The sequence below is a fragment of the Neoarius graeffei genome, chromosome 1 (assembly GCF_027579695.1).
Source record: "Neoarius graeffei isolate fNeoGra1 chromosome 1, fNeoGra1.pri, whole genome shotgun sequence".
Classification (NCBI taxonomy): Eukaryota; Metazoa; Chordata; class Actinopteri; order Siluriformes; family Ariidae; genus Neoarius; species Neoarius graeffei.
The window spans coordinates 108,164,404-108,192,250 of record NC_083569.1 but is presented as its reverse complement, the minus strand read 5'-3'; the positions used below and the strand labels follow the sequence as shown (position 1 = coordinate 108,192,250).

The 27,847-nt window shown below is 44.7% G+C and overlaps 2 protein-coding genes across 2 annotated transcripts in view; both read right to left on the bottom strand.

Moving 5' to 3' along the window:
- Positions 1 to 11,014, bottom strand: part of LOC132881640 (zinc finger protein 235-like) — a 48,156-nt gene extending 37,142 nt beyond the window's left edge. The window contains exon 1 of the mRNA XM_060914351.1: positions 10,746 to 11,014. Within this exon, the coding sequence (XP_060770334.1) occupies positions 10,746 to 10,814 (69 nt within the window). The 5' untranslated portion in view covers positions 10,815 to 11,014. The remainder of the gene's footprint in view (positions 1 to 10,745) is intronic.
- A 1,777-nt stretch (positions 11,015 to 12,791) lies between these two features.
- Positions 12,792 to 27,847, bottom strand: part of LOC132881686 (zinc finger protein 850-like) — a 79,320-nt gene continuing 64,264 nt past the window's right edge. The window contains 1 exon segment of the mRNA XM_060914434.1: positions 12,792 to 16,944. Coding sequence (XP_060770417.1) covers positions 15,229 to 16,944 — 1,716 coding nt within the window. The 3' untranslated portion in view covers positions 12,792 to 15,228.

Here is a 27,847-nt window from a genome sequence, read left to right as displayed (position 1 = left end):
GTAAACGTCTGGGGACTGAGGAGACAAGTTGCTCAAGTTTAGGGATAGGAATGTTAACCCATTCTTGTCTAATGTAGGATTCTAGTCGCTCAACTGTCTTAGGTCTTTTTTGTCATATCTTCCGTTTTATGATGTGCCAAATGTTTTCTATGGGTGAAAGATCTGGACTGCAGGCTGGCCAGTTCAGTACCCGGACCCTTCTTCTACGCAGCCATGATGCTGTAATTGATGCAGTATGTGGTTTGGCATTGTCATGTTGGAAAATGCAAGGTCTTCCCTGAAAGAGACGTCATCTGGATGGGAGCATATGTTGCTCTAGAAACTGGATATACCTTTCAGCACTGATGGTGTCTTTCCAGATGTGTAAGCTGCCCATGCCACACGCACTAATGCAACCCCATACCATCAGAGATGCAGGCTTCTGAACTGAGCGCTGATAACAACTTGGGTCACCCTTTTCCTCTTTAGTCCGAATGACACGGCATCCCTGATTTCCATAAAGAACTTCAAATTTTTTCCCCTCCTAGAACTGCCACCTTATTGTGGTGGAGTTTGTGTGCTTGAATGATCCTAGGAGCTATGTTGTCGGGGGCCTTATGCCCCTGTCAGGGTTTCCCAAGGCAGACAGGTCCTAGGTGACAGGCCAGACCAAGAGCAGTTCACCAAAACCCTTATGGAGAAACCATCAAGGACCGTGACGTCGCCCGGTATGGCGCAGCCGGGGCCCCACCCTGGAGCCAGGCCTTGGGTTGGGGCTCGTATGCAAGCGCTTGGTGGCCGGGCCTCTGCCCATGGGGCCCGGCCGGGCTCAGCCCGAAGAGGTGATGTGGGCCCGACCTCCTGTGGGTTCACCACCCACAGAGGTAGCAGTAGGGGACTGGTGCAGTGTGGATTGGGTGGTAGTCGAAGGCAGGGGCCTCGACGACCTGATCCCCAGACACAGCGGCTAGCTGTTGGGACATGGAATGTCACTTCGCTGGGGGGGAAAGAGCCTGAGCTTGTGCGGGAGGTTGAGAGGTACCGGCTAGAGATAGTCGGGCTCACCTCCATGCACAGCTTAGGCTCTGGAACCCAGCTCCTCGAGAGGGGCTGGACTCTCCACTTCTCTGGAGTCGCCCATGGTGAGCGGCGGCGGGCTGGTGTGGGCTTGCTTATAGCTCCCCAGCTCAGCAGCCATGTGTTGGAGTTTACCCCAGTGAACGAGAGGGTCGCCTCTCTGCGCCTTCGGATTGGGGAGAGGGCTCTTGCTGTTGTTTGTGCCTACGGGCCGAATAGCAGTATAGAGTATCCGGCCTTCTTGGAGTCCCTGGGAGAGGTACTGAGGGGTGCTCAGACTGGGGACTACATTGTGCTACTGGGGGACTTCAGTGCTCACGTGGGCGACGACAGTGACACCTGGAGGGGCGTGGTTGGGAGGAACGGCCTCCCTGATCTGAACCCGAGTGGTGTTTTGTTATTGGACTTCTGTGCTAGTCACGGTTTGTCCATAACGAACACCATGTTCGAGCATAGGGGTGTCCATAAGTGCACGTGGCACCAGGACACCTCAGGTCGGAGGTCGATGATCGACTTTGTTGTCGTTTCATCTGATCTCCGGCCCTATGTCTTGGACACGCGGGTGAAGAGAGGGGCTGAGCTGTCAACTGATCACCACCTGGTGGCGAGTTGGATCCGCTGGCGGAGGAGGAAGCTGGACAGACCTGGCAGGCCCAAACGTATGGTGAGGGTCTGCTGGGAACGTCTGGCCGAGCACTCTGTTGGGGAGGTCTTTAACTCCCACCTCCGGGAGAGCTTTTCCCAGCTTCCGAGTGAGGCGGGGGACATTGAGCCTGAGTGGACCATGTTCTCTACCTCCACTGTGGACGCAGCTGTTCAGAGCTGTGGCCGCAAGGTCTCCGGTGCCTGTCGTGGCGGCAATCCCCGAACCCGGTGGTGGACACCGGAAGTAAGGGATGCCGTCAAGCTGAAGAAGGAGTCCTATCGGGCCATGTTGACCTCCGGGACCCCTGAGGCAGCTGACAAGTATCGGCAGGCCAGGCGTGCTGCAGCTTGGGCAGTTGCGGAGGCAAAAACTCGGAACTGGGAGGAGTTCAGTGAGGCCATGGAGAAGGACTATCAGTCGGCCTCGAAGAAATTCTGGCAAACCATCCGGCGCCTCAGGAGGGGGAAGCAGTACTCTGCCAACACTGTTTACAGTGCGGGTGGGGAGCTGTTGACCTCGACTGGGGACATTGTCGGGCAGTGGAAGGAATACTTTGAGGATCTCCTCAATCCCACCTTCATGTCTTCCATTGAAGAAACTGAGGCTGATGACTCAGAGGTGGACTTGTCCATTACCCAAGCCGAAGTCACTGAGGTGGTTTTGCAAGCTCCTCGGTGGCAAGGCACCGGGGGTGGATGAGATCCGCCCTGAGTATCTCAAGTCTCTGGATGTTGAGGGGCTGTCTTGGTTGACACGCCTCTGCAACATCGCGTGGCGGTCAGGGACAGTGCCTCTGGAGTGGCAGACTGGAGTGGTGGTCCCTCTTTTTAAGAAAGGGGACCGGAGAGTGTGCTCCAATTATAGGGGAATCACACTTCTCAGCCTCCCAGGGAAAGTTTACTCCAGGGTACTGGAGAGGAGAATTCGACCAATAGTCGAACCTCGGATCCAGGAGGAACAATGCGGTTTTCGTCCTGGTCGCGGAACACTGGACCAGCTCTATACCCTTCATTGGGTGCTCGAGGGTTCATGGGAGTTTGCCCAACCAGTCCACATGTGCTTTGTGGATCTGGAGAAGGCATTCGACCGTGTCCCCCGTGGTATTCTGTGGGGGGTGCTTCGGGAGTATGGAGTTCGGGGCTCTTTGCTAAGGGCTGTCCGGTCCCTGTACGAATGGAGCAGGAGTCTGGTTCGCATTGCCGGCAGCAAGTCAGACCTGTTCCCAGTGCATGTTGGACTCCGACAGGGCTGCCCTTTGTCACCGGTTCTGTTCATAATTTTTATGGACAGAATTTCTAGGTGCAGCCAGGGGCTGGAAGGAATCCTGTTTGGGAACCACAGGATTTCATCTCTGCTTTTTGCGGATGATGATGTCCTGTTGGCTTCTTCAAATCAGGACCTCCAGCATGCACTGGGGCGGTTTGCAGTCGAGTGTGAAGCGGCTGGGATGAGAATCAGCACCTCCAAGTCCGAGGCCATGGTTCTCGACCGGAAAAGGGTGGCTTGCCCTCTCCAGGTTGGTGGAGAAGTCCTGCCTCAAGTGGAAGAGTTTAAGTATCTCGGGGTCTTGTTCACGAGTGAGGGAAGGATGGAGCGCGAGATCGACAGGCGGATTGGTGATGCGGTCGCTTTACCGGTCCGTCATGGTGAAGGAGCTGAGCCAAAAGGCGAAGCTCTCAATTTACCAGTCGATCTATTTTCTGACTCTCACCTATGGTCATGAGCTTTGGGTAATGACCGAAAGAACAAGATCGCGGATACAAGCGGGCGAAATGAGTTTCCTTCGCAGGGTGGCTGGGCGCTCCCTTAGAGATAGGGTGAGAAGCACAGTCACTCGGGAGGAGCTCGGAGTAGAGCCGCTGCTCCTCCACATCGAGAGGAACCAGCTGAGGTGGCTCGGGCATCTTTTTCGGATGCCTCCTGGACGTCTCCCTGGGGAGGTGTTCCAGGCATGTCCCCCCGGGAGGAGGCCCCGGGGAAGACCCAGGACACGCTGGAAGGACTATGTCTCTCGGCTGGCCTGGGAACGCCTCGGTGTTCTTCCCGAGGAGCTGACCGAGGTGTCTGGGGAGATGGAAGTTTGGGCTTCCATGCTTAGACTGCTGCCTCCGCGACCCGGTCCCGGATAAAGCGGAAGATGACGAGACGAGACTTCAAATTTTGATTGGTCTGACCACAGAACAGTTTTCCACTTTGCCACAGTCCATTTTAAATGAGCCTTGGCCCAGAGAAGATGTCTGCGCTTCTGGATCATGTTTAGATACAGCTTCTTCTTTGAACTATAGAGTTTTAGCTGGCAACGGCGGATGGCACGGTGAATTGTGTTCACAGATAATGTTCTCTGGAAATATTCCTGAGCCCATTTTGTGATTTCCAATACAGAAGCATGCCTGTATGTGATGCAGTGCCGTCTAAGGGCCCGAAGATCACGGGCACCCAGTATGGTTTTCCGGCCTTGACCCTTACGCACAGAGATTCTTCCAGATTCTCTGAATCTTTTGATGATATTATGCACTGTAGATGATGATATGTTCAAACTCTTTGCAATTTTACACTGTCGAACTCCTTTCTGATATTGCTCCAATATTTGTCGGTGCAGAATTAGGGGGATTGGTGATCCTCTTCCCATCTTTACTTCTGAGAGCCGCTGCCACTCCAAGATGCTCTTTTTATACCCAGTCATGTTAATGACCTATTGCCAATTGACCTAATGAGTTGCAATTTGGTCTTCCAGTTGCTCCTTTTTTGTACCTTTAACTTTTCCAGCCTCTTATTGCCCCTGTCCCAACTTTTTTGAGATGTGCTGCTGTCATGAAATTTCAAATGAGCCAATATTTGGCATGAAATTTCAAAATGTCTCACTTTCGACATTTGATATGTTGTCCATGTTCTATTGTGAATACAATATCAGTTTTTGAGATTTGTAAATTATTGCATTCCGTTTTTATTTACAATTTGTACTTTGTCCCAACTTTTTTGGAATTGGGGTTGTAAAAAGAATAAGATATGGGGAAGAGAGGAAGGGGGAGAAGTGGGAAGGGGGGGGAGTCGGCGGCAGGAGAGATATTGCACATTGTCCGGTATTGCTTATTGTTAGGCTAGGCTACTGCTCCTTCCCGTCCTCTGTCCTCCTGTTACCCCTCCCCCCAGAGAGGAGTTGTACAGTCTGATGGCATGAGAGACAAAGGAGTTTTTAAGTCTGTTCGTCCTGCACTTGGGAAAGAGCATTCTGTCACTGAACAGGCTCCTCTGGTTGCTGATGACTCTGTGCAGAGGGTGACTGGCATCGTCCATGATGTTCAGTATTTTGTCCATAGTCCTCTTCTCTGCCACCGTCACCAGAGAGTCCAGCTTCATGCCGACCACAGAGGCAGCCCGCCTGATCAGTTTGTCTAGCCTGGATGTGTCCTTCTTGGATGTGCTGCCCCCCCAGCACACCACGGTGTAAAACAGGACACTGGCGACCACAGACTGATAGAACATCCACAGGAGTTTCCTGCAGATGTTAAACGACCGCAGCCTCCTAAGGAAGTATAGCCTGCTCTGTCCCTTCCTGTATAAGTGTTTGGTGTTGCAAGTCCAGTCCAGCTTGCTGTCCAGCCACAGCCCGAGGTACTTGTAGGAATCCACAGCCTCCACCTCGACTCCCTCGATCAGAACTGGTCGTGACCTTGGTCTGGACTTCCCAAAGTCAATGACCAGCTCCTTGGTCTTTGAGGTGTTGAGCTGCAGATGGTTCCTGTTGCACCACACAGCAAAGTCCCTCACCAGGTTCCTATACTCCTCCTCTCTGTCATCACTGATACACCCAACAATGGCTGTGTCATTGGCAAACTTCTGAATGTGACACAGCTCCGAGTTGTAGCAGAAGTCCGCGGTGTACAGGGTGAAGAGAAGAGGGGCCAGCACCATGCCCTGGGGTGCTCTGGTGCTGCTAACGACAGTGTCAGACATGATGTCCTTCAGCCTGACATACTGCGGCCTGTCAGTGAGGTAGCTGGAGATCCAGGTGACCAGGCAGGGGTCCACCTGCATCCTGTTCAGTTTGTCCTGAAGCAATAGGGGCTGGATGGTGTTAAAGGCACTCGAGAAGTCCAAGAAGAGGATCCTCACCATTTCCCTTATCCAGATGCGAGTGGGCTCGGTGTAGCAGGTAGAGGATGGCATCTCCCACACCGACACCTGCCCAGTACGCAACCTGCAGACAGTCCTGGGCATGTTGTACCTGGGGTCTGAGGAGGCTGAGGAACAGCCACTCCAACGTCTTCATCAGATGTGAATTGAGTGCCACCGGTCGGAAGTCGTTCAGCTCTCTGGGCCGATTCTTTTTGGGAACTGGAACAATACATGATGTCTTCCAGAGGGTGGGCACTCTCCCCAGCTGCAGGCTGAGGTTGAAGATGCGTTGGAGTGGTTCACCCAGTTCAGCAGCACAGGTCTTCAGTAATCAGGGACGCACCTTGTCCGGGCCTGCTGCTTTCCTGGGGTGAAGCTTCCTCAGTTGACCTCTGACCTGGTCTGCAGTAATGCATGGAGGAGTCGGTGTTGAGGTGGGGGATGAGGGGGCTGCTGTGATGACTGGGGGGAGGTGTGTTGAGGGAAGAAGGAGAGATGGCTGCAGTGAGGGAGAGGGTGGGGGGGACGTGGGCTGGTTGAACCGATTGAAAAAGTCATTCAACTCATTCGCCCTCTCCACTGTCCCCTCAACGACTCTGGTCTTTGTATTGTGGCCTGTGATGGTTTTCACACCTTCCCAGACCTCCCTCATGCTGTTCTTCAGCTTCTGCTCCACCTTTCTCCTGTGGCTGTCCTTAGCTTCCCTCAGGCAGCGTTTTACCTCCTGCTGTGCTACTTTCATTGCCTCCCTATCCCTGCTCCTGAAGGCAGCCTTCTTCCTGTTGAGGACAATTTTGACTTCGTGTTACCCATGGCTTGTTATTAGGGTAACACCGTACAGTCTTAGCAGGGGAAACCACATCTGCACAGAAGTTACAGTAATCCGTTAGACAGTGTGTCAGCCCCTCTATGTCCTCACAGTGTGGGCAAAGCAGCACATCCCAGTCCGTGATGTCATAACAGTCCCTGAGAGCATCTTCCATTTCAGGGGACCACCTCCTGATGGAGCTAGTTGTTGCAGGCTGCCTTTGAACCGGGGGGTGTACTTTGGCTGGAGATGAACCAGATTGTGGCCAGACTTCCCTAGTGGGGGGAGGGGTGTGACTCTGTATGCATCCCTCACATTAGCATGCAGCAAGTCAATTGTCCTGCTGTTCCTTGTTGGACAATCCACAGCTTGGTAAAAAGCAGCCAAAGTAGAGTCTAAAGTAGCGTGATTAAAGTCCCCAGAAATTATGATAAATGCCTCAGGGTGCTGTGTCTGCACTTACCGTTGGCACTTATGGGTTATCGTATGCAAGTGAACAGAAATACATCTCTAACTCCACATGAAAAGCTTACTGGAAGACCTATGCCAGTTCCGCACTTGAGGGGACCTTACAAAGGCCCACCTCTCCAACAACTGTAGATGGAGCTGAGGGAATACATGAGGCAATTAACTACTATACATAAGATATATTCACGGGAAGAAAGCAGAGCACCAGTATCAAAGGCGGAACCAGAAAATCCAATTGCGCCTGGAGACAAGGTATGCCTCAGTGTTCCGAAGAAAGTGGAATAAGCCAAGAAAGGAAGGTCCCTACGTGGTGGCACGAGTAATGCCAATGGCTGTCCAGGTGCAGGGAAGCACTACATGGTACCATCTTAACCACTGTACTAGAATTCCTTACCAAGAGATCAACCTGAAGATGAAGGAACACCTGAAGAAACACCAAGTGAAGCTGATGAGGAGAGACCCTCAGACTCTGGAGAAGAAGAGCCATCTGGAATGCTCCCTAGTGAACAACAGAGTCCCCGTCCCCCCCAGAGAAGCAGAACTGGAAGAACCTCATGAAGATCCCAAGCTATGAGATTGATTGGCCAGATTATATGAAAGATGACTGTACTGTAGTTGTATCAGTCACACTGAGAATTCAAAAGGAGTCAGTTATTGAGGTCAAAACTGAAACCGCACAAAAGTAAAATGAGCAGATTGGAAAACCAATCAATGATTTGAATGATAAACAGTTATTTTGATTTCTAATCAGCATAATGTAAAGTGCTGCTGAACCCAGGTGCCAAGTGCATCATCGTGCTAAGAAGCAGCTCACATGGGAATTCTTTGCCTCATAACATCAGGCTATAAAAAGAGGTTTTTCACCCACTCCTGGGGAGTGAACAAACCTTTCTGTCACCCCGTGATTCTTTTGTTTTAGTAAGTCAAATCAGTACGTTAACCAAGTTAGGGTGGTCATAATAGTAAACAGTGAAATCCATCTTGTCAAATTGTGATTTGGTTTTTTTGGTGTATTAACTTTTTGTTTTGGTGGCACGGTGGTGTAGTGGTTAGCGCTGTCGCCTCACAACAAGAAGGTCCTGGGTTCGAGCCCCGTGGCCGGCGAGGGCCTTTCTGTGCGGAGTTTGCATGTTCTCCCCGTGTCCGCGTGGGTTTCCTCCGGGTGCTCCGGTTTCCCGCACAGTCCAAAGACATGCAGGTTAGGTTAACTGGTGACTCTAAATTGACCGTAGGTGTGAGTGTGAATGGTTGTGTGTGTCTATGTGTCAGCCCTGTGATGACCTGGCGACTTGTCCAGGGTGTACCCCGCCTTTCGCCTGTAGTCAGCTGGGATAGGCTCCAGCTTGCCTGCGACCCTGTAGAACAGGATAAAGCGGCTAGAGATAATGAGATGAGAACTTTTTGTTTTCAGGGCTCGACATTAACTTTTAGACCCACTTGCCCTGGGGGGCACGTGGGGGTAAATTTCCACTTGCCCCCCAATATTATCACTTTCCCCCTATTTTGCAAGTACTTTTTTTTTTAGGAAAACCATAGAATAGTTGTGAATTGCAACATAAAATGAAGATCACACACTGAGTTGAAGTTTGGTTATTGATTAAGTTTACTATTAAGTTTGGTTATTGGTTACTTTTTACTTCCAACAGACAATAACAATTTTATCCAAAATAGTTTTTCCTGCCTTAGTCAATTTATTGCCATTTGACATGCATGCAGCTGTTGTAAAGTTCAGTGTGTTTGTGTAGCACTCTCTCAGACTGTAGGTTCATTACTTGATAATGTAGAAATCATAAAATAGAAATCTATAAACAAAGTTTGTATGAAGAAAATAGGGTGCCAAAATTTTTAAACAGTACTGTGTTTCAGAATATTTATATATCTTTTTTTTTTTTGCTTTATCATCCACCTCTAGGCTTAAAAAAAAAAAACAGCACCGTGTCATGACAGACAGGATAATGTTTGAGTTTAAAATTATTGTTTAATGTGTAGGTTGTGGGTGTTTTATACAGACCTGGCAACCTGTAACTGAATCAGCACGTTTTTGTTTTTTAAATAAACCTGGAGGTGGATGATTAAAAAAAAAATGATATATTAATACTTTGCACAGGACTGTGTTCCTCTGATAACAGAAACAAAGCTCCAGCTCTTTCTGCTCTTAATCTGTTCTCTCATGATTTATCACACGTCACTCCATGTTGAGTTTTTTATGCCCGAGTTGTTTGAAACCAAGCTGGGTTTTCTGGGTCAAATAAGCTGTTTCTTTCACCTGTAAGAAAATCAAACACTTTCATGAAGGCGCTAACTCAAACGCGAGCAGAAAACCATTAAACGAGATTCTTCAGCAAACTCTTCCATCCTCACTTCTGACTTTCTGTTTTGGTAAAATACATTTTAAACACAATTGTGAATTTCTCTGGAGCTTTCAGGCTGAGCTCCTCTCGTGTTCTTTAACCACTCATTTCCTCGTTGCTCTTGAAGCATTTGCTTCTATTTGTTCACATTTTTCTTGATAGCAGGGAGACGGTAATGCCTTTTATCTATTTCTCTGTTTGAACAAGCAAAAACAGCGCAAAAATTAACCATAGTGAAGAAAGATTAAGCCTTGCTTTCATGAAAGACGGTGTCTGTCTGACCCACTTTTCCAACATGACAATGATCCTTAACACACATCTAAGGCCACTGTTGGATTTCTGAAGAACAGGGTGAAAGTGATTCAGTGGCCAAGTATGTCTCCTGACCTGAACCCAATCGAACACCTATGGGGAATTCTGAAGAGACAAGTTGAGCATCACTCACCATGGTCACTAAAAGGTCATTGTTGAAGAATGGAAAAAGACTGATGTTGCAAAACGTCACCAACTTGTTCATTCCATGCCTAGAAGACTTGGTGCTGTCATTAAAAATCATGGAGGCCATACAAAGTCCTAGATGTAGTAGTTTTTGTTGTGGGGTGTACTCATTTTTGCACCATCCTAATTTGAGTAAAACTGAAAAATGTGTAATCTAAGTTTAGTATATTATTAACCTTACTTTCACGTTATAAGTTACACAGATGTTATATTAAACTTTGTCTTGTCAACATTTTGGAAATTGTTTGTTCATTGAGATATTTTTTAAAATGTTGCTTTTCAAAGGGGGTGTACTCATTTACGCTGAGCAGTGTGTATGGTGGACTTGAGTCACAGTGATAGCTCTGCAAGCATTTCTCTGTGTCTGTGTGTAGATGTACATATTACAATTTATTTCTATTTCTTTGTCGTTAACGCTTCTAGTTTGGAATTTTTTAATGAGAGAGAGAGAAATCAAATATACCATGCACTGAGAGGCTCCAGTTGAAATTATGGATTCTCTGAGGTGACTGACAGAGGACTATTTTCTTCAGAGCGCCCCTCAGAGAATCCATCATTTCAACTGGAGCCTCTTGATGAATAGCACTTTCAAATATAGACAGATTTGGCAGAAATTTGGTCAATTCAGCCATCTAAACATTTATTATATTGTGTAAGGATATAAATGCAAAAGTCCGCAGTCTTTTATTATTAGTTTGAACACCTTATGCTGTCGAGAACTGGTTCCACCAGGATATAAATAAGTGCACAGAGTTAGAGAGATAGAGAGATAGAGAAAATCAGACCCATGAATAAACTTTACCTTTGAGGCAGCAGCAGCAGGAGTCTGTGGAGATTTTCCTAAAGAGCGCCGTCTGGACTCTGAGTTCATTATAAAAGGTGAAAAGAATCAGGACAATGGAAGAAGAAAAAACACAAAAACTCACGAGTCCAGAATCTCCACTACCTGATAACTGTAGGAAGTTTCACATTAACTCACTTTTAATGATATTACACAGAAAATCAACTTCAAATACCCAGAGAGAGAATGAAGCGCTCTCTTCCACAGAAAGCTCCAAGCCCAGATCAGTGGTGTCCAGGAATTAGTTCTTCTTCGAAGTAGTTTGCCAACAACGAATTGGTGCATTACCGCCACCTAGAGGTATGGAGTGCAGCTCAGAGCACCAAAAACCTCATCTCCTCACACTCTGAGGTCCTGGGCCTGTCAGACACTCTGTGGCAGTCTGATAAACCTTGACATTTTTAAGTATTTCATCTAATTAAAAAAATCCATGCAAAAGTGACACACATGGTTATATTCTGGACACCCTAAGCAATAATAATATGAGAGTAAAGTGAATGGAATGAAATTTGTTTTTATTTAAATTAAGTGCAAACACAACCTTACAAAAAACTATTTTCAGAGTCTTCAAACCTTGTAAAAAAAAAAAAAAACACTATAAATATATCTGCACAAGACTTTGGAAGTCTGAACCTTGTAAACATAGGTGTTGGCTACATAAATGTAAGAACAGCATTCAGAAATGTTGTGTAGTTTCAATATTAATTGTAGAAACTTCAGACTACCTATACATGGTTTTCCCCAAAGCGTTTTAGCGTGTCGGGCCCGATACGCTTAGTCGCTTTAGTTAAAATCCGATACGCTTAGATTTATACCGATACGTTAAAATTTCCTACCCACAAGTAACTAGATACATAAGAGAGCAAATAACAGATCCATTTATATACTGATTGATATTTGTGTTAAACAAGCGGTCTTTTTTTTCCAATGTTTGTATTGATTCTGTCAAAGTAATATGTCCGCATATGATATGATGTAAACTGTAATCTGTCGGCTACGTCAAGATCACGTGTTCAAACCGTCCAGTAAAAATATCAAAAGAAAACGTCAAACATTCCGGAAGTTTCCGATTCATTATAAGTGATCTCATTGGCTGCCGATGTTGTCCCCCACCAGATGGACCAAGCCGACTGACTTTAATAAGCTGGGAGAAGACTCGCTGGACAATTTGATCCACATCAGCATGGAGGACAGTGAGATGGACTATGAGAGGGTTGCCCAACATTGGGCCAAGCAAAAGCCAAGGAAAATTAATCTGCTTTAAAGGAGTAGAAAACTTAATTCATTAGTTTGGGTTTGCAGAAAGATTATGTACTTATAAAAAACACTCTCACAAAGTGAAGTTGTCCAAATGTGTCAAATACAGCATAATTTCAAATAATCATCATAAGCATTTTTGGCAGCGTGATGTCCCTGGGATCCATTTAACAAAAGGCGGCTCCGGATTATTCTTTTGTTAAAGGCTCACACTGACATCACACTGCCAAATACGCTTATCATTATTATTCAAAATTATGCTACATTTGACACTTATTAACACAATCCCTTCATGAATGTTTTATAAATACATAATCTTTCTGCAAACTTAAATGTATGAATTGTTTTCTTTTCCTTTAAATATGTTTTAATCTTAATCTAGTCCATTTAATAAAGTGCCAAAATTTAAACTTTATAATATGCAGTTGCCTTAGTTTTCTTTTCAGTGCATCTTAGTTATACATATATTATGGTAATTGCATCAGAAACATTCTAAATCATTACAGTTAACGTAATACAGCAACTTATTTTAAGGTGGCAGTTCTTAGGTTCAGATCCCTTTGTGATCAACAGGAGGTCATGATGATCGATTCTCTTCATTGGATTGCACAAGATGGAGCAAACCACTGTTCATATTTTCATGCACATTTTTGTTACAACACTACTTGATCATAGATAATTAAGTGCAAGGTATCCCCATAGATTTTCAAATCTATCGTATACCTAAGTAATCTATAACAAAACAGTTTAACTTGCATGTTGAACTTTAAGGTGAAATTTCAAATGTGTATACATTAATACTATTTAGGTCAGAAATCACTGAAGCACTGTTAAAATCTATCATATATCTAAAACCTCTCAGAGACCCTGAAAATGCACCTGAGAACATCTATTTTCAAAAAATTTTCCAGGGGGGCATGCCCCCGGATCCCCCTAGTTTCGCTTCGTGCCATTGGCGCTCAATTGTCTGTGTTTTATCATGCCAGAATTTAGGGCTTTAATTTTTTTCTGGGGAAAACACTGTAGTAACAATTCAATTAATTAAATAAATACTGCACTGTCTTAGTACTACTAAAATGCATCTCTCTCACTAAACACTTTCCAACAGAATTTTTAAAAAAGCATGAGAAATACTATCAAAATCCTATCAGAATTGGAGCGTCGTGGCTCAGGTGGATAAGGCGCCGTACCATAAATCCAGGGACCTGGGTTCGATTCCGACCCAAGGTCATTTCCCGATCCCTCCCCATCATCTTTCTCCTGCTCATTTCCTGTCTCTACACTGTCCTATCAAATAAAGGTGAAAAAAGCCCCCCCCAAAAAAAATCCTATCGGAATGCATCAAAGGAATTTGCTCATTTGCAAACTCTGACTGAAAGTTTTCAAACAAAATGTAAAAATGGCACTATAAATACTACCATACTATCAAAATATACTCCACAAAGAAATTCACTCAAATGCAAAATTTTAGTACGACCAAAATACACTCACTAGTAATCTTTCACTTAAAACCTCAAAACTCTATCAAAATCAATCACTTTCCAGATAATTCACTTGTAAACTTTCACTTAAAACTTTCAAACATAAATTCAAAATAGCACTAAGACACTACCACACTATTCAAATACACTCATCAAACAAATTCTCTGTCATGCAAAATTTCACTTAACACTTTAGAAGTTGTACAGTTTGTTTCTGAAATGGTATGGAAGACTAGTTTAATTTCACACTCAAATGTCCATTATATTTTGATTTAAGGTATCTTTACCTTAAAATGCATAACTGGCTGGTCGAACATTTGCTTATCCATGGAAATTCATTCTCCCATGCAACCTGGCATTTGCATTCATATTTTTCCCGTTTGGTATTGGGTTTAGTGGCCATGATGAATGACTGCTTGTAAAAAATGTGGGACAGCCTGGGTGAATCCTACATTACGGAAGTTACTGTCATTCTGTTCATTGACTGGTTAAAAATCAGTTGACGTCAGCAGTGTTTCTCATACGATTCTGATTGGACATAATTGGGAGTATTTTTAACTTGGCGGTAGGGATTTCCCAAAACCGGGAGATTATCCAGTTTTTAACAAATATGATCAGAAGGCGGGAGATGGAGGCTAAAATCGGGAGCCTCCCGCCGAAATCGGGAGGGTTGGCAAGTATGTGGTGTAGTGGTTAGCACGGTTGCCTCACAGCAAGAAGGTTCCGGGTTCGAACCCAGTGGCCGGCAAGGGCCTTTCTGTGTGGAGTTTGCATGTTCTCCCTGTGTCTGGGTGCTCCGGTTTCCCTCACAGTTCAAAGACATGCAGTTAGGTTGATGTGGGGCGGCCTTGGGCTGAGGTACCCTTGAGCAAGGTACCTAACCCCTGACTGCTCCCCACTGCTCTGGGTGTGTGCGCGCACGCGTGTGTTCACTGCTTCAGATGGGTTAAATGCAGAGGATGAATTTCACTGTGCATGTGACAAATAAAGGTTTCTTCTTAAGCCTGTGGTGGGCAAGCTAACTTGACATTCCTTGACAACCGTAAGAGTTTGACTGGCGATGCGAAGCAATCCATTTCTATAATAGCTGTTTTTACCTTTTCTACTGTCTTTTTTGACCCAAATTTTCGTTTGTGGTTTTAACTTCTGTTGTAAGTGAAAGCGAATCATTGGGGAATAAATCTGCTCCTTATTGGCGAAAAACACATCTACAGATGTATCTGTATTTATTTTCAAGAATTTTCACACATTAAGCAAATTATAAAAGGTAGAAAAGGAGAAATTATAAAAGTTAGAAACATACCTGAGAAATCCGCCATTTCGCACGTGAATTTCTTTCGGCAGAGACCAACTTGAGTCCAAAAAACTCTTTTACGGCCAATGATTCACTTTAACTCAAACCACAAACGAAAATTCGGGTCAAAAAAAGACAGTCGAAAAGGTAAAAACAGCTATTATAGAAATGGATTGCTTTGCAAGAAAAGTTAAATCTGACTACTTCAAATACTCATGTCTCAGCAGTGTATTTGTCGAATTTCTTGATCTATTCATCATGGGAAAACATTTTTAAAAGGTCTTTCATGAAAAACACAATTACTGAATCTTGAAAACAATAATGGATGGTCATAGAGTTTTAGCTAAAATTTCAGATTACCATTTTAAAAAAAGGAATATAAAAACATATCTTAACCTAACAAATTTCCATGTCAAGAGCTGTTGGTTTTATTGTGAGGGCACTTGTGTTTCCGAAACAATCCTGAATGAATAAAGCTCCCTCCACATTGTCCACACTGATAGGGATTCTGTTCTTTATGAATCTGCAGGTGGCTGTGGAAGGCACTTGGGTGACGAAAACTCTTCCCACACTGTCCACAGCAATACGGCTTCTCTCCTGTGTGGACACACTCATGCAGTTGGAGATGACTCAGACCACAAAAACTCTTCACACACTGTCCACAGCGATACGGTTTCTCTCCAGTATGGATACGCTCATGATAGTGGAGATGACGCCATCAAGTAAAACACTTCCCAAACTGTCTACAGCGATACGACTTCTCTCCTGTGTGGATACGCTCATGCCGTTGGAGATAACTCCAACAAGTAAAACCCTTACCACACTGTCCACAGCAATATGGCTTCTCTCCTGTGTGGATGCGCTCATGCAGTTGGAGAGTACTCTTAGAAATAAAACTCTTCCCACACTGTCCACAGTGATGCGGCTTCTCTCCTGTGTGGATGCGCTCATGCCGTTGGAGATTACTCCGACAAGTAAAACCTTTACTACACTGTCCACAGCAATATGGCTTCTCTCCTGTGTGGATACGCTCATGCCGTTGGAGAGCACTCTGACAAGTAAAACCCTTACCACACTGTGCACAGCAATATGGCTTCTCTCCTGTGTGGATGCGCTCATGCAGTTGGAGAGTACTCTTAGAAATAAAACCCTTCCCAAACTGTCCACAGCGATGCGACTTCTCTCCTGTGTGGATACGCTCATGCCGTTGGAGAGCACTCTGACAAGTAAAACCCTTACCACACTGTGCACAGCAATATGGCTTCTCTCCTGTGTGGACGCGCTCATGCAGTTGGAGAGTACTCTTAGAAATAAAACTCTTCCCACACTGTCCACAGTGATACGGCTTCTCTCCTGTGTGGATACGCTCATGCCGTTGGAGATTACTCCGACAAGTAAAACCCTTACCACACTGTCCACAGCAATATGGCTTCTGTCCTGTGTGGATGCGCTCATGCAGTTGGAGAGTACTCTTAGAAATAAAACTCTTCCCACACTGTGCACAGTGATGCGGCTTCTCTCCTGTGTGGATGCGCTCATGCAGTTGGAGAGTACTCTTAGAAATAAAACTCTTCCCACACTGTCCACAGTGATACGGCTTCTCTCCTGTGTGGATGCGCTCATGCTGGTGGAGAGTACTCTTACAAGCAAAACTCTTCCCACACTGTCCACAGTGATACGGCTTCTCTCCTGTGTGGATGCGCTCATGCCGGTGGAGATGACTCTTACAAGCAAAACTCTTCCCACAATGTCCACAGTGATGTGGCTTCTCTCCTGTGTGGATGCGCTCATGCTTTTGGAGATGACTCTGCCGAGTGAAACTCTTCCCACACTGTCCACAGTGATACGGCTTCTCTCCTGTGTGGATGCGCTCATGCTGGTGGAGAGTACTCTTACAAGCAAAACTCTTCCCACAATGTCCACAGTGATGTGGCTTCTCTCTTGTGTGGATGCGCTCATGCGTTTGGAGATGATTCCACTGAGTAAAACTCTTCCCACACTGTCCACAGTGATATGGCTTCTCTCCTGTGTGGATGCGCTCATGCGTTTGGAGATGATTCCACTGAGTAAAACTCTTCCCACACTGTCCACAGTGATACGGCTTCTCTCCTGTGTGGATGCGCTCATGCTGTCGGAGATGACGCCACTGAGTAAAACTCCTCCCACACTGTCCACAGTAATACGGGTTCTCTCTGATATGGATGCACTGGTGATATTTTAATTGGTGACTCTTCATAAAACTTTTCCCACAATCTGAGCAGTGGTACATCTGGAAAACAATGAAATGATTCAAGATGCTTCACTCACATATTATATACACATACACACAAAGAAAGTGCGAGAGAGAGAGAATTACTTGGTTGCACAAAGATATGAAGTTTATCTTCGAGTAGTGAATGTATCACGCAGAGTGAACGAGTGATATTTTTCAGCATGAGAAAACAAGCTTCATCACGCTACCATGAAAATGTTGCATCAGAGACATAGCCACAAAAAATTATTCAATTTAATCAAAAGAATTTAAATTTTGAACCAGGTCACCATACTGTCAACATGCCAAGTCAGCAGGAAAACACTGGGAGTGAAGATATTGGCAAAAGTCACTCTGATCCGCAATGTATTTTGGATGAAAAATGTGATTTTTTCAACAAGAATCTAAACTTCATACCTTCAAGCCAACATGATTTTTTTTTAATCATACAGACACATTTACAAAGTACCCAAATTTATCAAAACAATTCATTGATGCCCTCACAAGTGACATATTGAGAAATGTGTCACGGTTGGAGTTCTCCATGTTCCCGACGTTGTTTTACCGCATTTTTTTTCAGACAAACGGTGTTATCGATTTCCATTATATGACTTCTGCATTATCAAATCAGCACACAAACATTTTAGAGTTCCAAGCATTTATTTTCCTGCATAAAATTAAATGTTACAAAAAATAAAGTTTGTGTCTGAGCAGCATATTCCATAACAGAGCACTTTTCAGATTAAAAAAGAAAACATAATGAAGGCTACTGGGTTTTGCTGCAAAATTAAAGGCCAATTTATGCTGACAACGCAGTCCTCGCAGACGGTGTCGCAGATAGCATCTGCATAGCCCCCCCCACCTTCGCAGATGCTCTGCGCGCACCTCCCAAAAATTGTGACCACCGCAGAAGCCTCGCAGACAGCGTCGCAGACAAGAGGGCTCTGATTGGTCCAGTCTACATCCGCTGTACACGCACTTCCGCTTCCCTACTTTCCCGGTTTGTTTTGTTTTCATGAACGCCATTTTTAAAAACACGAGCGAAGATGGAGCAGCACGAAGAGCGGTTGATCGAGGAAGTACGTACATCTATACGACTCCAGTTCTAGTCATTATAAGTAACCGGAGGATAAACACTCCACTAACCACACCCACCAACTACTCCTAGCGATTTTGCGACTTCGCGCCCCTTTGCGTTGTAGCGGTGAATAACATCGCGCACACCTATTACTCCCCGCTCAACGATAAATTACAACTGTCTGCGAAAAGCTGTCTGCGAAAGCCTTGTCACAAGAGCATGCAGAGGCCTTAAGAAGCAAGTGTGACAGTCAAAGTGTCCAGAAGAACTGTGGCTGCAAGATGCTCAGTCAAACCTACAACTCCTTTCTTCATCAAACTGCACTCATTGTACCTGAGGGTTTTTTTCTCTTTTTTTTAATAAACAAAGGGTTGTCTTACACCAAACATTGACCGTTTTATTATTATGGCTTACTGCTGTTCATAGTATTTTTTTTTTTAAATGTTCAAAAAAAATCAAGTTTATTTGTATAGCGCTTTTAACAATAAACATTGTCGCAAAGCAGCTTTACAGAATTTGAACGACTTAAAACATGAGCTAATTTTATCCCTAATCTATCCCCAAATGTTGGAACATTTCATTATTTTTGAAGCCGTTTTTGGTCGACATCATTTCTTTACACAGTACTACACACACACAAGCCATAAAATTAAAAATGCTGACATGTAAAGTGAATTACATTGATTATGTTGTTACAGTGGCACATGTCAAGGGGTAGGATGTATTTGGCAGTAAGAGAACAGTCAGTTCTCAAAGTTGGCGTGTTGGAAGCAGGAAAAATGGGCAAGCGTAAGGATCTGAGCGACCACGGGCGCAGATAGAGGGTGGGACGGGTGGGATTTGTCCCACCCAGATTTAAATTAACCTCGTTCGGTCCCCCCACTTATGGGGAGGAAAAAATGTCTATAGTGTCTTTCTTTGCATAAGGCAAACCTCACGGAAAAATCAAAAGACTAATTACCATTCGGTTTATTGAGGTGCACAGCAGTACATACATAGTTGCAACAACTCGCATAAAACAAAACAAAGACTGATATTCGGTTGGTTGAGCTGCACAGACTGCACAGGTTGCGAGCTCGAGCTTGGTTGCTATGGTTACCCACAACAAGTTTGACAGGCATATCGGGGACAGCTCCTAGTTCAGGACCCCAACACGGCATGATGAAGGGTGCCAAACCGAAAAGGCAGAAAACGATTGCATCGTTTTTTCAAAAAACAACGACTGTAAGTAAACTGTGCCTTACTTTATCATATCACCTTGCAATTTTTTGATAGTCTGTTCAAAGTAATGTCGTAGTGAAAGTAAAATCGTACGGAGTAGAGATGCCTTTCTGGTAGCCTCCTTCTTTCGGTGGTAGCCTGTAGATACAGTGCTCAGAAGGCAGTTTTAATGTTTAATCTGGCGTTCCCTGCCATAATTTCAGCGAGCATATTGTTTCATAAGGAAACTTTGCGAAGAGTTGTTGACTGACTGCCGCTCACGCAACACACAGGCATAGTTAGAAAGTCAGGATGCACTGGTTTACACTTTACACACACTTTAGCCCAGCCTCTCGCTATGTTTAACAGTTGGAACTTAGCGGTTTTAAAACTAGTTTTGCAGTTTTGCAATTTCTGTGCGTGATGATAATGTGTAAACTTTGGATTTCCATAGGCTATGTTAAAATGTTATCATTGTCCTGGCCTGCAGGTAGTTCCTGGTGATGGCAGTGAGGGAGGTGAAATAAGTGGGGGTGGGAGTGGGGTTGGTTTGCTGGCAGCTTTGTCCCCCCCCCCAGTTCAAAAAACGTATCTGCGCCCCTGTGAGCGACTAAGGGCCAAATATTGTAATGGTGAGATTATTATAATAATAATAAAAACTCAGATTTGCCTCCAACACAAAGGGTGTCCTGAAAGTGCCAACAGCGACAGTACCTCCTGAGGAAGCTTAAAGCATAGACGCAGAGCCATGGCCTCACTTGCGTTTATAAATGCCTTGAGACCTCAAAAATGGCACAGAAAGTTTTAAGCGTTAACAATAAATCTAATATAGTAATTTTTATGATTAAAGTGATTTATATAGGTAGAGGTCTGAGTGAATGACCTTGACATCTGTGACGTCACAGCAGTCTATAAAGTCTATTGGTCTCATCGCCATTTCCGCTATACTAAAACACAGCTGACTGCAACTCCGATCCTCCATTTTGAGCTAACTTATTGCCATACCACGTAGATGTATTGCTGCACCTGCCAGCAACATGACAGAAGGTGGATTTACGTTGCATTCATGGGCCAAGAATGTTCAAACTGCAAAGATTTGGACGCGTTTTGCGAGAAGTTCACAGGCACATTGGGCACCTATGAAGTGGTCTCTCCTCTGCACATTTTACTGAAGACTCGTACGAGACCTCTGATCTGTTGAGGAGCATTCTAGCTCTCAGAGGTTAGTCAGAACTCAAATGTGCTCTTTAGCTCATACACACTCTCCCTTCCCTATCTTTGGGCAGGGAATCTCGCCATCATAGAGGATGACGACGACTAGGAGCTTGAGCCTCCCGCATGCTTTGCTGGCGAACACCCCAACAATCACCACCTCACCCATCACTGCCTCTGGAATACCAACCGATGCCAGCATGTGCTTTAGACTGGTTTGGGGTCCCCGCCACCTGCACCACCCACATGGTGCAATCTCCCTACACTCCCTGTTCTCTGATTTTTGATTAAATCACATCACTGTTTGCACTGAAGATTGGCTCCTGCCCCCTTTGCAGCAGGAGCGTCAAAAAAATTATATTTTAAAAATCCACTTTTAAATGATCAAAAATGCAGTAAAAAGTGGTCAGCTGGTGATACCCTAGATTTACTAGTGTACACCAAGTCTCTAAAAAGACAAAAAGTCTGTTGTAGACTACATGCTTAGATTTAAAGGAACTATTTAAAGTAGCCTGTTGAAGCTAAATACTGTATTGTGGTTTGTGAGGGAATGAGACTTCCTGTATGAGATCAGCCATCTGAATACAGTGTGAGAAATAAAGCTGGACCGGCAGACATTTACCAGTAATTTTCGCATTTGTCTGTCTGTATTTCAAAAGTATCAAACCGGATGGCCCATGAAAAATTGAAAAGATACAGGTCTAATCTACTCCTAATTTTCTTCCAAATGTTACACTGGGTAAATACATTACATTGTAACACGGCCTGTGAAACGGAGGCCCCCACAGGTCTGAATTTAAAAAAAGTCATAACTTGGCAGGGTGGCTGGGCGCTCCCTTAGAGATAGGGTGAGAAGCACAATCACTCGGGAGGAGCTCGGAGTAGAGCCGCTGCTGCTCCACATCGAGAGGAATCAGCTGAGGTGGCTCGGGCATCTTTTTCGGATGCCTCCTGGACGCCTCCCTCGGGAGGTGTTCCAGGCATGTCCCCCCGGGAGGAGGCCCTGGGGAAGACCCAGGACACGCTGGAGGGACTATGTCTCTCGGCTGGCCTGGGAACGCCTTGGTGTTCTTCCCGAGGAGCTGGCCGAGGTGTCTGGGGAAAGGGAAGTTTGGGCTTCCCTGCTTAGACTGCTGCCGCCGCGACCCGGTCCCGGATAAAGCGGAAGAAGACGAGACGAGACGAGAAACTTGGCCACCAATAGTCTTCGCCACAGCAAACTTGACAGGCACTTCCCGCTCCCAGAGCCCTTTCGAACCAGCCCAGGCACGGCCATGGCTCGGCCTGCTATGTGCCCCAGAGCCCCCGAAAAACGTTAACTCGAGCTCTGGCTTGAGCCAGCCTTTAAAATTTCATAACTCTGCCACACAAAGTCCCAGCCCCACCAAAATTTACAGACACATCCCACTCCCTGAGACCTTTTGGAGGAGAGCAGGCACCGCCTGATCTGACATCAGCAGCACGAGCCTTGGCTACAGCCATTCACGTGCACGAGGATTTAAAAATTCATAATTTGGCCAGCAAAAGTCCTAGTTCCACTAAAATTTACAGCCACCTTCCTCTCCCTGAGTGGCACACTCAAGAATACAATAATAATACATTCAGTATTCACTGTTTTTATTGCACGATGCAGCTGAACTTGTGCTTTAGGGTTGACAGTATCTGATTGATCCCATCAGTTGATTAAGAGTTTAGTTTACATGTAACTTTGCAGTACAGTATTAAGTGCTAAACTGCCAATCAGTGGTTATTAAGTGAATTGTTTTTCAATCATAATAAGAATGACCGTCATAGTCAGGATGTAGATTTATATTTTAAGAATTTTTTCTTTTTTCTAAGTTCTAATCCAGCAGATTTTAGTATGAATGCCAAATATTACTACCATGTCCAATTTTGAGTCCTTTTAAAAGCCATTTTGTTCCAAAAGTTACTTGGAATCTCATAGTGTGGTGATTTTATATGTAAATCACACACATAGCTTGATGTAATTCTTAATGTAATTGCATACCTATGTAAACACGCACACATACCTTGACGTAATCACACAAGCAATAATTTGTTTTATGATGACTATTTTGATTCAAAGCCGGTCATGTTGAGTTGCTGTAAAGAGTTTATCAAGTTGATTTTACTTCAAAAAGAAATGACAAATAGACTGGTCAAAGCAATAATATTGTTACAGCACCTTGAAAACATGTGTTAAACCATAATAACCTTAAACCAGAATAAAGCCCTATTTAGAGGAATATTTTTAGTTTGCCCAGGGTGGTCCATCCTTGCATTAAGACAGTGCAGTCTGGCCTTGGAAATGTTGGGAGAGCAAGACGAGGATGCATCCTTGGCTAGTGCAGACTGCCATTGGAAATATTGGTGGAACGCTATAAAAATGGATGATTTGTGACTTGAAGCGAGAGCATTCGGCAGACTGACTCAGCTTTTGTTCATTAATTTAATAAGTCTAAACTTTTTTGCAACCTCTGAATTATTTTTGCTTGGGAGAGAGTTTCCGCGACGTACTACTGGGTGACCCTGAAGTGATTTGGAAGAAGACTCTTGCCTCACTGCACTTGGGCATCTGAACTGCACTGCACAAACAGCGACTGCAACAAAAAGGTGAGAAATTTTTTGCTACTAATCTGATCTATAAAAAGTTTGCGCTGTTGTGGTTTTGGCTCCAAGTGTGGTGGCAAGAGAACTAAAAGTCTCCAAATTTGAGCAACTTTTAAAAGTGGAAACATTTTTGTGAAACACAGTAATTCTGAGATTGAAAGGGAAGATGGCATAGGTTTTGGCTTTTGTGGCTGTTGTGCATTTTGAGAGATTTTCTACTGGCTGATTTTCCCTAAACATCCCTAGTCTTTCCAAAGAGTTGCAGAAAAGTTCTTGTTGTTTATGAGAAAAAGCCTCTAAGGAAGAGAGGTTGCATGTAAAATCCTGCAATACTGCTTTATTTTGGTATAAATAAAAGGGCTGCATGAAGTTTAAAATTTTGCGAAAGGTACTGCCTGTGTTTGGAGTATGGTACATGTGGATGCGATGCTATACTTAAGAGCTCTGGACAGACAGGCACGTGTGTGTGTGTGTGTGTGTGTGTGTGTGTGTGTGTGTGTGTGTGTGTGTGTGTGTGTGTGTGTCTAAAAAGGTAAAGCGCTGAATTGTATTGTTTGTGTGTGTCAGAAAAAAAGGCTCCAGTCTCAGTGTGCGCACATGCATGCTGCAGCTGTCCTTGTATGTGTGAAGTATTGTCAAGGTGACGTCAGAGCTCGAGCAGGTGTGTGTAAGCTGCACCTTCTGAAACTCCCTTCTCTTTGAATCTCACTCTCTGAATTTCTCTCCATCTCTCCCCCTTTTCTACCTCAGTGGTAATAAAATATTAAATGAGAAAAGAGGAGAGTTGGTTAGCAATAGCATGTTCAAGCATCTTTGACAGGAAGGGGAGGCAAGAAATGGGGTGGTAGTTCTGGATGACAGAGGGGTCTGAAGTGGGTTTTTTCATCAGAGGGGTGATGTGGGCTCGTTTGAAGTTGGAAGGAAAGTATCCAGAGGACAAGGAAGAGTTGATGGAGAATGTCAGGAGTGATGGTCTGGAGGAGAGACAAGGGGATAGGGTCAAGGGCATAGGTGGTTGGATGGTGAGAAAGCAGGAGCTGGGAGACATCAAAAGTGGAAGGAGGGGAAAAAGCAAAGAGTAAGGGTGAAGAGACAGGGAAGGTGAGGCAGGCACGGTGAAGGAGTTGTGATCTCCTCAATGATCTCCTCAAAAAAGACTGCAAAGTCCTCTGCAGTGATGGAGGACTGAGGTTCAGGTGGTGGAGAGTTTAAGAGAAGGGAAAACAGAAAACAGTTGATGAGCATAGTGAAGGGAGAGAGCAGTCACCCCACCCGGCCTTGGACCCAGGTCAATGGGGTGCCAAACCTGCACCCTGACCACAACGCCTAAGAGGCAGGCTCTTTGGCATGGCAGTCAGAGCACATACTCAACCGTAGTTACGGGCACTCCATCACAACGAGGGTTGGAGATGGAGCTGTGAATTTTGGAGTGATAAAACTTCACTTTGGCTGATTTGAGTTAGGCTGAGAATTCAGCAAGGAAGGACTGGTAGCAGGAAAGGTCAGCAGGGGCCCTGGATTTTCTCCACTTTCTCTCTACTGCACAGAGAAAGATTCTGTAGGAGCAAAGTGTTTCAGACATCCAGGGACTAGGAAAGGAAGATCTTGTTGGCCTGGAGACAAGAGGAGATAATGTGTCCAGTGATGAGGAGAGAGAGTACAGAAAGAAGGATACAGTAGATTCAGTGGACAGACTGGCAAAGGATTTAAGCGAGGGGGAGAAGGCAAGAGAAGAGGGAGGAACAAAGCAGAGCTTATGACCACTGTAACAGTGGACGTAGCGGGGGAATGATGAGTGGAGAGGAAGGGAGAATGAAATGAAGTGGTGGTCAGATAGATGGAGAGGGGTAACTGTGGGATCTGAGGCAGAGCGGTTTCGGAGGAAGACCAGGTCAAGAAGATTGCCAGCTTTATGGGTTGGAGGAGAGTTCAGCAGGAGGAGAACAAAGGAATGGAGAAGGGGAAAGAAGGCAGCAGAGTGGAAGGTTTCTAGGTGGAGGTTGAAGTCTCCCAGGAGTATCAGCAGGGTGCCATCTTCTGGGAGGGAGTTGAGTAGGATGTCCAGTTCATCAAAGAAACATCCCATAGGGCCAGGAGGGTGATAAACAACAATGAGAAAAAGGCTAACAGGAGAGGAGATTGAAATGGAATGAAATTCAAAAGAGGAGATGGAAAGGTGGGAAAGTGGAAGAGGTGAGAACTTCGACAACTGAGAAATCAACAAACCAGTGCCACCACCAAGACAACTAGACGGGCGAGTGGTGGAGACTGGGCTCACGCTAACCGATCGCCAAGTCGCCATTGGCGAAAAGTATTTCTGTTTGGCTAAAGAAAAAATGAGTACTTTCACCATTTTGGAAATAGGAGAGAAGATATGCCAAAGGCAATGACAGAAATACGTCCGTAAGACAGAAATTGTTGATCGTGGGGTTTTTTTCCAATCGACGGCCGTTTTGAAGAAATGTAAACAAGAGTTGTGCAACTGTAAAGCCTTGCTGTAACGGTTGTTTCTATTGGATTGTACGGAAACCGTGCAGGGTGGGCCGGACCTATCACATGCACTGACACAGGCACGTCACCACCGAGGAAGGCGCTCGCAGCGAGTCTCAAATAATTTTATCATGTACTATATGTAGCATACATAGTGATATGTACTATTTCTTAATTACATTTTAGGTTATTTTTCATTACATTATTTAGTAGTCTAGTCTTATGTATTCTAGTCTTAATTTTTGCAATAATTCATCTTAGTTCAGGTTGGTCATTAATGTCATGTATACGCTATGTATCTTCAAATGACTAAGGCATAATACAGAGCAAAGAAAATCTTGAACTGAATATTTTGGCACACACTGGCCATCGACAAGTTTATGGGAGAGTGGGGTAAGATCACATCACACACATCACATTATCTCTAGCCGCTTTATCCTTCTACAGGGTCGCAGGCAAGCTGGAGCCTATCCCAGCTGACTACGGGCGAAAGGCGGGGTACACCCTGGACAAGTCGCCAGGTCATCACAGGGCTGACACATAGACACAGACAACCATTCACACTCACATTCACACCTACGGTCAATTTAGAGTCACCAGTTAACCTAACCTGCATGTCTTTGGACTGTGGGGGAAACCGGAGCACCCGGAGGAAACCCACGCGGACACGGGGAGAACATGCAAACTCCGCACAGAAAGGCCCTCGCCGGCCCCGGGGGCTCGAACCCAGGACCTTCTTGCTGTGAGGCGACAGTGCTAACCACTACACCACCGTGCCGCCCCAGTGGGGTAAGATGAGCCACTTTTTACATTTTTCATCATAACTACATGTTAAAGCCATTTTTGCTTCCAGTCTACACACCATACCAAATTTCAAAGTGTACTGTTACTATCTGAGCAAAACATAATTGATAAGCTCTTATGGTTAGAGTGATATTACCTCTTGAAAAAAAAATGTCAAGTGGCTCAACTTACCCCATGCACGGGGTACGATGAGCCACTGTGTGGGGTAAATTGAGCCAACACAAAACATGTTAGGTTAACAAAGTAAACAACTTTTATTATTAGAAATGCAATCAATGAATCAAGTCAAGTCAATCAAGTGGGGGATAGGGCCGTTGCATAGAGAAGGGGAGATGAAGAGAGAGGTGATAGAACGAGATGGGATAGGGAGGGATAGATAGATGGATAGAGAGAGAGATATGCGTAGATAGATAGAAAGAGGGATGGTTAGAGAGGGAATGAGAGATATACTATATTATAGAAATTACTAAAACAGTAGAACAGTGCCAAAAGAATCTTATTTCTTTCAGTAGGTTAAAACATTGCTAAAACATGCAGCAATCATTCCATCAATCATTCAATCATTTCATCATTATTCAATGTTCCAAGCGTTCAAATGGCAAGGGAACACCATTTGCCTCTCCCTCCGTGCTGTCCCCCCAACAGTAAAGGGGCGGGGCAATTTTTTCACAATATCCTGTCTTGACAGGACAGCCTCATCTTTCTCTTTGAAGACAAAGGTTGGCTTTCTTGCAGAGCCATGGCATGACCGGCTTCTTTTGAGAAATCTTGCCTCTATTTCGAAGACATCCAATTTGATTATCTGGCCAATGAAGAAATGCACTTTCTTCTTCCCCGTGTATTTTGCCACAACATAATCCCCCACATCTAACAACTGGTCTTCCTCATCTGATGTCATATATATATATATATATATATATATATATATATATATATATATATATGTTGTTGTCATATATGACCAGTAAATGTGAAAACTTAAGTGTCATCCATATTGGGTAAGCTCAGCCACCAATGGGGTAAGTTGAGCCAGTGGCTCAACTTGCCCCACATCTAATGGCTCATCTTACCCCATGGCCACCATTTTGTAGAAAAATGCTAATAAAGGGGATTAGGCTAATCAAATTATTTTTATTAGCATTCATATCATAGCTTAGAAAGCCACTAACTTAACCCTAATGTGTCTAAATATTATTCTACTTTTGTCTTCTCTAAATCATCTTCACTGTGGACAAACATGGAATTGACTTAGAAAGCACAAAAACACATTTTTATAAATATCTCCCTCACCTAGTTTGACATGTGGTGCTCCTCTCCACAAGTGTAAGTAAATGGTCCCGGCCCCCTTTGAATGTGGTCACATGGTCACATTTGTTTACTGTTTCT